At 33.6% G+C, this 12,747-nt stretch overlaps 1 protein-coding gene across 1 annotated transcript in view; it reads left to right on the top strand.

Moving 5' to 3' along the window:
• The window catches only part of wb (wing blister), a 600,221-nt gene that overhangs the window by 302,147 nt on the left and 285,327 nt on the right, over positions 1–12,747 (top strand). Inside the window, exons 10-12 of the mRNA XM_072533566.1 lie at positions 5,134–5,303; positions 8,171–8,385; positions 12,601–12,725. Of these exons, the coding sequence (XP_072389667.1) occupies positions 5,134–5,303; positions 8,171–8,385; positions 12,601–12,725 (510 nt within the window). The remainder of the gene's footprint in view (positions 1–5,133; positions 5,304–8,170; positions 8,386–12,600; positions 12,726–12,747) is intronic.

Genomic DNA, 12,747 nt, shown 5'->3' with positions numbered 1-12,747 from the left:
ATTATGAATAGGCTAGGCACGGTGAGTACAGATTATGGTTTGAAAATACATATACAGTAAACCAAAGTGGTGATCATCGATAGAATCAGAAACAACCAAGCAGAGATAAGAGACATGGCAGGTTACGAAGTGGTCAGGCAATTTAGATACTTAGGCTCCGTTATTACCAACACTGGATAATGCGAAGGCGAGATCCGTCTACGCTTCACAATGGCCAGATCGGCAACAGCCAAATTTGGAAGAACACTGACTTCACAAAAAACACAGAATTACGCCTTGTTCGAGCATTGATATTTCCTATCGCCACCTATGCTTCAGAAACTTGGATAATAAAAAAAGCCGATTCAAAGTGTATAATGGCATTTGAAATGTGGGTCTACCGTAGAATGTTGCGCATACTATGGACCGCCCATTGCATAAATAACTTAATTCTAGCAGAACTTAACATAAAAATTAGACTCATCACAACTATCAACCAAAATATACTGAGATATTTTGGACATATAAATAAAAGAAGAGAAGACATGGAGCGAATGATAGTTGAAGGTAACCTAGCGGGTAAAAGATCCAGAGGAAGATCTTCAATACGATGGTCGGACCAAATAAAGGATATGACTGGTTACTCATTCTCCGAAGCAAAAAAACAACACGCACAGGAGAGAGATAATTGACCAGAAATAGTCAAACAAATTACATGACCCCACTACATCCTTACGAAGGAGAAAAGATGGAGGAGGGAGGACCTTTCTTTCAAAAATGTCTATGCGGTTTACCTATTTTTGAATCATCTCCCAAGTTTCATATCCACAGCTCACTATCGGTCGGATTATGGTCTTGTAGATTCGTATCTTAGTTCTTTAATATGCGTCACGTGATTTAAATATCGGGCTCATACAATAGCAAAGTATGCCCTATTGGCTAGGATGATTCTTCTGCTAAGCTCTGCATCGTCAATGCCACTTTAATTTTATTGTAATACTAATTTTAAAATCGAATTTACATTGTTATTCTTCTGTTTGAAAACAGGACATCGATATAAAAATTTTAGATTTTCACTGTAAGTGTTTAAGGTCAGACTTTTATTTTCAGGCTGTTATTTTCCGACAAATTCCGAAGCTTTTTAATTACACATTAAGTTGTTACTGATTTTTGGATGAATGTGCATTAATATCATTCCGTTGAAGAGGAAAGTATGTCACGGACGAAGTTGCTCGTGCACATGTGGTAGTGCGACTATTCTTTGCCATTCCGAATTAAACGTAATATAGAACTCAATGAGTTCCGTTGTGTATAAATATTTTTATAAATTAAACAAAAAGTTTAGAAGAAGTGGACAAAATGGATGTACAAATAATGGGAATAAGCGAAACAAAAGATAGGGAGAGGACATATCAATATCAACGAGAAATATGGCCTATATGTTTCCGAAGTACCGCAGGGACACAGAGCATAAGGAGTAGGTATAAAAGTAAATAAAAAAGTGACCAGAGGACTTCGCCAAGGCTGCTGCATTGCACCTACACTCTTTAAGATTTATGTGGAGGGGGTTTTGGATATTTGGAAAAGAAAATTTGAACCTATGGGTGTTAAAATTGAAGACCATACACTGTACAGCTTGCATTTTGCTGATGACCAAGTAATACTTGCAGAAGATCAAGATGATATCCACTACATGTTACGAAAAATAGATGAAGAATATACTAAGTGGGGCTTATCAATTAATCCATCAAAAACAGAGTACTTAGTAGTGGGAGGTGAAGGAAAGCACTTAGAACTAGGAAGCAAACAAATTCAAAATACTGATAGCTATAAATATCTCGGTGTAAACATTACAAACAATGGTCGGAATACAAAAGAAATAGCTACTAGAATTGGTCAAGGAAATTCAGCAATACGTCAACTAAATAGTATACTTTGGAATAACCACATCACCCGAAACACAAAAATTAGGATATACAAAAGTATCATAGAAAGCATTGCTACATATGGTTCAGAGCTTTGTGTAATAAATAAAAATGACGCATCCAAAATAAAAGCAATGGAAATGAATTATTGAAGAAGATGTTACCAACTCACTAGAAGAGATAGAGTAAGGAATACTGAAATCAGAGAGCGTATGAGCATAGACATTGACGTCCTGGAAACTATAGAATGCAAAAGGCTGAAATGGTATGGCCATGTAGAAAGGATGAATGATCAACGATGACCAAAGAGAATGTTACAGCGGATCCCCACCAACCGCAGGAAAAAGAGAAGACCAAGAAGATCGTGGAGACAAGAACTAAAAGGTGCAATGGAAGATAGAGGTCTACAAGTAGATGACTGGAACGATCGCAAGCGTTGGAAGCTAGGTTGCGAGAAACGGCGGCAGCTGTAATAAACTCGTTATATCGTTATATATATATATATATATATATATATATATATATATATATATATATATATATATATATATATATATATATATATATATATAAAGTAAATAAAAAAATATAATCAAGGATAACAAACTGAGAAGCAGTATCATCTATAATAATTACAGCCCAAATAGAATTAAAAGACTAGATAGGAATAGTACAAATATACGGACCAACAGAAGAAAATGCAGAAGAAACAATGATAGAACTCTACAACAAACTCCAAAATGCATTAGACAAATTAAAAGAGACAAGAAAAAAATTATCTTAAGAGATTGGAATTCAAGAGTAGGTAAGGACGTAAATAGGGGATTAGAATGTATTGGACACTATGGGGAATAAACATTAAATAGAAATAAAACTAAAATGCTAGAATTCTGCCACATGAATGACATGATAATAGAAAGCACATTCAGCGAACAAACTATTGAAGACAGATATACATTTGTGGTTGAAGAGAGAAATGCGAAAAGCTTAATCGACTATATAATCTATACGAGAAACCTACCGAAAACAAAACATACAAAACATCTTAACGGAAAAAGAGTCGTAACTATCCACACAACACATCATAGTCACTGCCAATTTGAAGATGAAAAAAATGGAGGACGTGGAAAGAAAAGAGTACAAGAAAGTAAAGGTAAACAAACTCAAAATAAAAAATGTGCGGGAACTTATCAAAAATTAAACTAACCAAAAAGATTGATACAAATAGAGGGCCAAAAAGAAACATGGACAATGGAAGAAAGATGGAATACTTACAGTGAAGTGTTAAAGAAAACAGCAACTGAAGTGTGTGGAATCAAAAAATGTAATCAACAGCCGAAAAAGACAAGATGATTCAATAATGAAGTGAAGGCAGAAATAAAAAAGAAATAAATGACATGGACAAAATACATCGGAACGGGATTAGAAGAAGATAAAGAAAAATATTACAGGCAGGGACGAGTGGTAAAAAAGACAGAAACACAACCAAAAGCAAAATCATGGAAAGAATTCGGAGAAGAACTACAAGAAGTATATGTAACAAATAATAGAAACTTTTGGACGACAATACGACACATGAGGGGAGGAAAAAACATAAACGCAGTAAGAGATACATCAAAGCAAATACAAAAAAAAAACAGAATAAATAGCTAGGGTATGGAAACAATATTATGAGAAAAAAATTTACACCGAAGTAATAAAGGAAGACAATGTAATAAATGCAGGCAAAGAAAAGATAGAGCTCGAGCAAATACGTAGAGAAGAAGTACTAGATGGATTATCAAATATAAAAATAGGCAAGGCAGTTGGAGATGATGAAATTGAACCGGAAATGGTAAAGTACATGGGAGAAGGAATCAACTGGCTATAAAAAAATATATAAAAAGGCGTGGGAAAAAAAATAATTCCTGGCAGAACAACATTATCTACAGTTATCTAAACGCTTAAAGCGACCAGCGATTTTGAATATCAGTTGTGCGCGCCAAATCAATTTTTTGGCGTTGATTTTTAATTAGTTAATGTTTGTCAGGGTGTAAGTGAGAACTTAAAGTGTCAAAAAATTTTACAAGTTCTTTGTTGTGGTAGTTTCTTGATTTAAAATGGCAAAAAGTATGCCGGGATCTTCAAAGTGTGAAAAACAGGAAATATTCCTGCCTCCAGACATAGTATTTTAAAAATTCCTATGGTTAATACGGGACGAACAAAGAGAAAGCGTTGCAAAATACACTTCGAAAACAAAATTAGAAAGCAGACAACATATCACTACAAAAAATATCCTGATCAACTCGGATTTTGTGTTGAATGCTTTGAAATGCTTATATGTGAATCAAAATCAATTCAATATGTGAATCTTTCTGTATTTTATAAAATAAATAAACTTATTTCTAAAATTCCGTTATATAATTATTTTTCTAGAAAAACGTTCTAATTTGCCGTGTGCCTATCGGAACCAGTCAGCGATACACCAAAAATTCTTAGCCAGGTGCGCATGACTCCCATCGGAGTCAAAAATTCAAACCACATTTTATAAATAAATATACACTTTATTTAATTAATTTAATAATATTATATATTCTTATATCAATTACAATGATATTTTAGAAAAAAGTTATTACCGCTCCTGGGTAACACCTCTCGCAAAAAGCGATATTTGCCATTTTGTACATTTCTCATGATGATATCAATAATATTTAACGCTTCCATTAACGCTTCCATTAATTTTCATTGTTACAGTCTATTCTTCAAAACCTATGAAATTTCGATTTTAAGATTTGGAAAAAAATACAAGGCATTTAAAATATGCCTAAAAACGCTGAATTTAAACTTTCGCATTACAAACGATCTAAAACGTTTAAAACTGATATTTTTAATTGCACAGGTACGTTTTTTGAAACAATGCTATAAATTTCACCCAATACCGTCTTCGTGGAAGCATTTCCCGTGATATGAGATCAATAGTAATATAAAAGTTTAAATTCAGCGTGTTTTATACATATCTCAAATGCCTCATATTTGTTGCCAAATCTCAAAATCAAAATTTCATAGGTTTTGAAGATTAAACTATAACTATAACTAATATTTACAAGGGAATATATTTTTTCTTGACAAGGGCATTTTAAATATGCCTGTTTCAAATGGTTTACGATAAATATTACTTTTTTATTGAGTTCTCGAAACGATTAGAAAATTTATTGTAGACACATTTCTAAACACGCTTTTATTATTTTAGGTTACACTGGATTATCCTGCGAATCTTGTTCATTTGGCTACGTTCGAATTCTCCCTAACATGACGACAACCAACATCGAGCAAAGCTTTTGCGTCAAATGTGATTGTAATGGTCACTCTCCATCCTGCAACTCTGATACAGGGGAATGTTCCTGTCAGCACAACACTATGGTAATTTCGTAAAACATCTATTATGAAATTGAAAGTGGTTACTTGATTTAGCGACAGTACGTTTTGAAATACAATGGAATCTGATTTGAAAAACTCTAAATAATTTACTTTATTTTTTTACATATAAAGAATTCTTTTTTTATTTATAGTTTGTAATTTGAAATTGGTAAATAAAAGTAAAATACTAGTGACGAGATTGGATAGGTTTGGATTTTTTTTACATTTTTTAAACATGTAATAGGTACTACTTCTAGTCATATGGTCACCTTCATGATTTGCATTTTTTTTATACTGTAGACCAATTGTCTTTCCGTTGCATTTTTTTCCCTAGAAACTACCGATTTCTGAATATGTTAAACTACATATTATATCAATCCAAACTAGAGAGCTACTTCTTTCCCAAATTTTAGATGTAAGCGCAATAACGTCAGCAGGGATAGGAAGCGATTATAACCTAGTGTCAAATCCGAATATATAAATTATATATATATATATATATATATATATATATATATATATATATATATATATGTATATACTTATATATAAGGAGCAACGACAAAATCAATAAGCAATAAAGAACAATGGAATGGAGTGAAATCCTTCTAACACTGTAATTCTTGAAGATCTTTAACTTTTTACGTTTCGGTGTAACGTTTAAGGCTATTTTTATATTACAAGTACATCTGATTAAAGCTGTTTATACATGGATTAAGTAAATTTTACTATTATCTGTCAAATACGAATACACTATGTGAGTTTTTGATTTTCTTAACCATTTTTTTGTAAAACTGGGTTGCTTTGTTTACCATCGGAATTATATTACTTCACATGTAAGTCACTTTTCATTAACTTTTTACATTAATTTTTCACTCTATTAGGAGATGCCATTTTTTATTTGGCATTCGCTTTTAAGTTAAAAGAGCCTTTTTTCCTTCTAAGAGCAGCTTTGATCTTACAAATATGGACTGATGTTATTTTGTAAATACAAAACAAAACGTTTCCCTTAATATATGGAATAGTTAATTATAGCTTGTTTTTCTTTTCTCCCCTTATCTCACTCAGATCTTTAAGAGTTACAGTATGAATGAAATGGATTTCACCCCATTCTATTGTTTTTCACCCAAAAAAATGCACTCTTGCCACACATGTACATGATAATAATTGAGGGAGTCAGACGTAAAAGGGTTTAAGTGCAGTTTTTATAGTTCTGATATATCAGCGTCAAAGTTGTTTGAGTTTTATATATTCTAAGAATGATGAAACTAAAATAAGTCTAGTGTAGTGTTATTACTCTTACTGTATCCATTCTTTTTTTTTTAATTATTGAAAAAATGTACTTGAACTGTTACGTGGTCTTTATACATGTTACTGGTAAAACCGTATAAGTGCAGATGTTAGCTATTACTAATCATCTTTTAAGTATTCAACTAAACTTTATTTTGTAAACTTTTAAGTACAGTATCATTTGTAATCCGACTCTAAGAAAATATCTTCTTCGACATCGTTCCCGTCGGCGTCGTCTCTGCTGGCAGCTGTTTCTGCTAATTCCAATTTTGCATCTGCCGTTGATGTTCCAGTATGTTTCAAATTTCGGTAAAAGGAGTGTTGATATAAGGGAATGTAGTCCAAGAGCAAATTTTTATATTTGGCATCCTTAATTGGTAGCGTCGTGTCATTAATAGGGTTCAATTTGAAGAGCTGGAAAGATGGACGTCCACTTTGTGCTTTTCCCATAGTAGACATCCAAAACTCAATATCCTGGTTTAAAGTATGCTTGTACCTGAAACTTGTACTTTGACCAACGGAATCCTTTTTAGGATCTTTCATTATTTCATATAGGATTGAAAACGAGTAAGAATTCTCTGTCGTCTTGTTGTAAACTACAAACTTTAAGAATGTATTTTTCATAACACGTTTCCAATCTGCTGAAACAAAAACTTGAGGAATTTGTCGTTTCTTCTTTTCAATTAAACCAAAACTGCGGTCACACTCCATATTATAGGTGTGACCAGGTTCCAGAAACTTGTGATGGATCTCGGTGATATGAGTAGCTTGAAAGATGACAGTTTACAGATGTTTTTGTTTCTATTCTGCCCTCCACAAGAGTCAATATTTGCAACTATCTTTGTTACCTTGAGGGGTAGACACCTGATAAATTTTATCAGACATGAGCGTATTTCCTGGGAACCTCTTGCAGCAATTGTTTTATTCCATGAAAACATATGACTTTGTCTAGTAAGTTGTATATATAAAAATTGTACGTCCATAGTTGACGAAGGTAAAGTAGCTTTAATGGTGTTGGCAATGTCTGTTGCAAATCGAAACAAATAACGACAGTATTCTCAACATTTTTGTATTTTTCAATATCTAATGTTTTAGAATCGTTTGCTTCCTTAGCTTTTCTCTGATGTAGTTCTAAATCCCGTTTAGCGTTTGAAATGATTTCCTTATTTTCAGAATATTTTATGAAGTTCTGAAAATTGTCACAGCGACTACATGTATCACTATAAGGCTTATGAAATTTCAAATTGAACTGTGTGTTAAAGATAAATCGATAATATGATTCTTTCACAGGTTCTTCATGTTGTTCATTACAAAATTCCTTATATAGTATAAAAATGGCTCTGATACTTGGCTCCCTCATCTTGGCAACAATTGGTGCCACCCCTAATTACTAGGTTAATTGTTTACTGTATGTAGAAAAAAATGTTTCAAATATGATATCTAAAAATACAGAAATAAATGGTGACTTTGAACCGGAAAACAGTAAATTTTGTAACCCAAACTAGTAGCAGATAAATAATTTCTTTTACCCTAACTTTATTTATCTTATGTGTATGTTTATTTCGTTTTAAAATGTATAGGGAGAAAAATGTGAACGTTGCGCTCCTGGTTTCTACGGCAATCCAATCCGGGGCACTCCCGATGACTGCAAAAAGTGTGCCTGTCCTTTAGAGAACGACGAGAACAACTTTAGCCCCAGCTGTCAACTCGACTACTATGCCGAGAGGGAAGAAGATGAGGGCAATTACGTCTGTACTCAATGTCCGAAGGGATACACGGGGGATCACTGTGAAATGTAAGTTTTATGGTTTTTTTTAGAGGTACGAAATTCCTTATTTTAAGGAACTTTATAAAGTAGTCTTCAGTGAGAATCTGTAAAGTATCTAGTACGTTTAATCCTTGGTTGTTTTTTGCGATGTAATATCAGTTATTATTCTAAATATTTTATATAAACTACCTAATCTAATGAATACTATTTTGCATGTTTTATTTTTATATTTGATATTTTGGTCGAATTTCCTGATCCCCTGATAATAGTTTCTGAAAGTTCTTATTCATTTTCCTTTTTTCTCACTAATTTCCTTGATAAATAATTTACTTATTTCTTGTAAATCCTTTTTTTTTATTTTTTGCCATTTCTCTTCTCTACACGCTCTTTGATTTCAGCAACATGCCAAATCTATAAGTCGCTCGCCTACAATGTTGCTTGATAACCTTGTTTCCACAAATTCTTCTCTAAAGCTTCCAGCAAGCTCTGACCATCTCTAGTTTATCCAAAGTCGCTTTTGATATGTTATTATATTAGCAATATTTCAATATTGAATGACGTAAAAATAATTTCTAAATAAATCTCAAAAGTAGAAAACCGAAGATTTCTATTGATGAAACCAAAATTCAGATTTTTGCTTTAATCTTCGCCTTCTATAAATTTGCAAGGCAAAACAGACGATGCCAAAAGATGTTATAGAAATATGGAGGATCTAAAAGTTGCATCCCACAACATATCTCCTAATCTAAGCAAAAATCTTTGGCGAATTGGTTTCTTGTACTCATACAAAGTATGCCGAAATAAAGGAAAGGACAGTTAAGATTTGGTTTCACGTATATTGCCTCTGTATATTCGTTCCTATTCGAAATCCTATGAAGACATGTTTGTATTGAAGCACTGAGTGACAAATAATCCAAAGAGGCCTGGTACGAAAATTAAAGAAAACTTTCTAAATAAACCAAAAATAGTGAGTGTAAAGTACACCATTAACACTTCAAAAGGAGTATCATAAAACAGGAGTTTTGCCAGTAGAAAGAAGAGGAGGCGACAGTACTTCACAAAAAACAGAACAAAATCAATTTATAAAAAGCAAGCTATAACACATTTCATTGAATCTACTACTTGCTGCGAAACTCATTATGCCAGGAATAAAACAGTTGTGATACGATATTTGCCTTGTGAACTAAATATATCGAAACTGTGGAAGATGTATATTTCTACAATAGAGGAACATCTAAAAGAAAGACAGTGCTTCTTCAGAACTATTTTTATACGACAATATAACATTGGTTTTTGATAACCAAAAGTTGATGTATGTTCACAATGTCACCAATTTTAAAAAAAAAATTAAAAAATCACAAACCCACAAGAAAAAATGAAGATAATTACAAAACAGCCCGTACACATACTGCGTAGTAAAGCGTTTTATGAGTTAAGAGAAAACAATCGCACAGTACCAATATTTTTCTTTGACTGCCAAAAGAATCTACCGCTACCAAAGATTCCAGACGGCCTTCTATTTTAGTAAGCAAATAAATTTGTACAATTTTATAGTTGTAACTGGAAATTCAAAGTCCCTACTTAACCCTGAAATAGTAAAACCGTTTATATGGACAGAGAATGATCGCCAGAGGAGTTCAAATAAGATTGTTTTCGCTGTTTATTATACATTGACAAACCTTAATTTTGATGAATGGGTAGAGAAAGTGCGTTTAGTGGTTGATGGTTGTGGGGGCCAGATTAAGAATATCACAATGGTTGAAATGGTTCAATATTGGCTACAATGCTGTACTCCATATAAACTTCATATAAAGTGTATAGAACTCGTATATACTGTAGTCGGTCATTCTTTCCTTCCCCCTGATCGAGTAATTGCTCAAATAGAAAGAAAAGTTAAAGGTGCCACTATAATTAATTGATCCAGTGACTGAAAAGGTGAGATGCAAAAAGTTCTTAAAAGTCCTGGATCATGACATTTTTGTTTTCAACCATCTAAACGATTACTATTTTCAAAAAAAAAATAAGAACGGGTGTGTTTATGTCACAGGCGAACCGTTTTATAAAAATGTGCTTTCTAAGGCCACGAGCATCTGCAAGAAAGGAAAGAATGTTACTCAAATCCAGTTACAACCATCCTGAAGATCGTCCTGAAGGTACAGAAGGCGAAAGTATATTTCATTTATCTGATACTGAAGACATTAACTTAATAATTTAGTTTTTGTTTATATATTCATTAAAAGCAATATTTTCCAAATTTAGTTTTATTTTATTACGACCCTTTTTTGTTAGTATCACACACGAGGCTATCAATGTTATAAGAAATACAAAATCAGTTGAGGTTCATTAAGATGCAGCAGCAGACATATGCAACTCTCACGTGCAAAAGAAGACATGTCTAATTTGTAAATAAAAATATCTTTTTACTAACAAATCTAATTTATGTTAAAGATAGAAAATTTTTTTTGTTTTTTGCGAATTACTCAAAACAACTTATAGGTCAAATGTCTGGTTTTAAATTTATACGCTTCATTAAATCGCAGAATATAACGAAAAAGTTATTATCCAGATTTAGCCATACGGCTCACACTCCCTCTAAGGGGAAAATTCACTCATCCCAGATACCTACGGTATCAAAAGGATTGAGCTCTGGTGGGACTCTTTCCATGTTATCGAGTTCTAGGTGACTTGGTATGTCGGTATATCTCCCAAAAATTTTCGTACGTATCTGGACGTCGAAAGTAACACAGCTTTCTGCATAATCTTATATAGATGTTCATTTAGACCCAGCTTTTTTATGTTTTCTAGGAGGCTCTTCGGGATGACTCCAGTGGTAGAAAGAATAATAGGTATCGTCTGGGTACTTTCCATTCTCCATTGTTTCCTGATTTGTATTTCTAGATCTCTGTATTTGGCGATCTTTTCGTTGTATTTAACACGTAAATTATTGGTGTTGGGTATCGCCACATCAATAAGTGTTGTTTGCCTAGTAATTTTATTAACTAGTATGAGATCGGGTCTATTATGGGCCACTGGTTGGTCTGTAAGCACAGTGCGGTCCCAGTATAGCTTGTAGTTGTCATTTTCAAGCATTCTATCAGGGACGTATTGATAATAAGGAAGATGGTCGGTTTGGAGAAGTCCCAGTTTGTCAGCTAGTTCTTGGTGGATAATCTTTCCTACTGAGTCATGACGTTCTTTATAATCAGTACCGACAAATGCCTGGCAGCCACCGGTAAGATGTTGGATGGTTTCTTGGGCTTGGCATCCATATCGGCATTTGTCATTTTGGACTTCAGGATCTTTAACAATATATTTCAGGTAATTTTTAATTGGAATAACCTGATTCTGAATGGCAAGTAGGAAACCCTCAGTCTCGGGAAACATCTTTCCTGATGTCAACCAATAGTTCGACGCTGTATTGTCGACATATTCTTGGCTGATCTCATTAAGATGTAGCCCATGCAGAGGTTTACTCATCCAGGCGCGCATTTTGTCTTGCTTAGTCAGGTGGTTTATGCGCATTTCTTGTTCCCTCAGTTTAAGCGGCGTCGTATCATCTACTACGCAAATTGCTCGATGTAAAGTAGATGTCTCAGCCTGTACCTGAAAATAAGTTCTTAAGTTAGCAATTTGTTTATCCAATTGCTCGCCTATATCCATAAGTCCTTTTCCCCCTTGATACCGCGGTAATGTTGTTCTCTCTACTGCACTACGTGGATGATGTTTTTGCGCCTTTGTGAGAAGTGTTCCTACTTTCCGCTGAAGACCCTCTATATCCGTTTTTGACCACTTTATAATACCAAATGAGTAGCTCAGCGCGGAACAGGCGTACGTATTTAATGCCTTAAACAAATTTTTACTGTTAAGATATGACCGATTTAGTTGTCTTACTCTTCGCACGTACTCCGAAGTTAGTTCAGTTTTCATTTGTTTATGATCAATTTTCCGCGCTTGTTTTACTCCGAGATATTTGTACATATCATTTTCACCCATTGCCTCGATGTTTTGGCCATCTTGCATATCGAAACCTCCGGGCTGAACCTTTCCTCTGACTATGTTTATTATACGGCACTTGTCTAGTCCAAAATTCATACTGATATCATTTGAAAAATTTTCTACAGTTTTTAGCATCTCATCTAGGTGGTTTCGAGTGGAAGCCATTAATTTTAAATCATCAAAAAGTTGTTATTATTATTAGTCTCTTAAGATAGATAGAACAATAATATATTATCATTATTACAGTTGTGATGATGGATTCTTTGGAAATCCAATGGAAATAGGCAATAGTTGTCAACCTTGTGATTGCAATGGAGGACCTTGTGATAGAAAAACTGGTCAGTGCCTTAGTTGCAGAGGAAACACTGAAGGTATCTGATATTTAATACTACT

Source organism: Diabrotica undecimpunctata, chromosome 5 (genome assembly GCF_040954645.1).
Source record: "Diabrotica undecimpunctata isolate CICGRU chromosome 5, icDiaUnde3, whole genome shotgun sequence".
Classification (NCBI taxonomy): domain Eukaryota; kingdom Metazoa; phylum Arthropoda; class Insecta; order Coleoptera; family Chrysomelidae; genus Diabrotica; species Diabrotica undecimpunctata.
The sequence above is the reverse complement of the archived record's forward strand: the minus strand, read 5'-3'. Positions and strand labels throughout refer to the sequence as shown.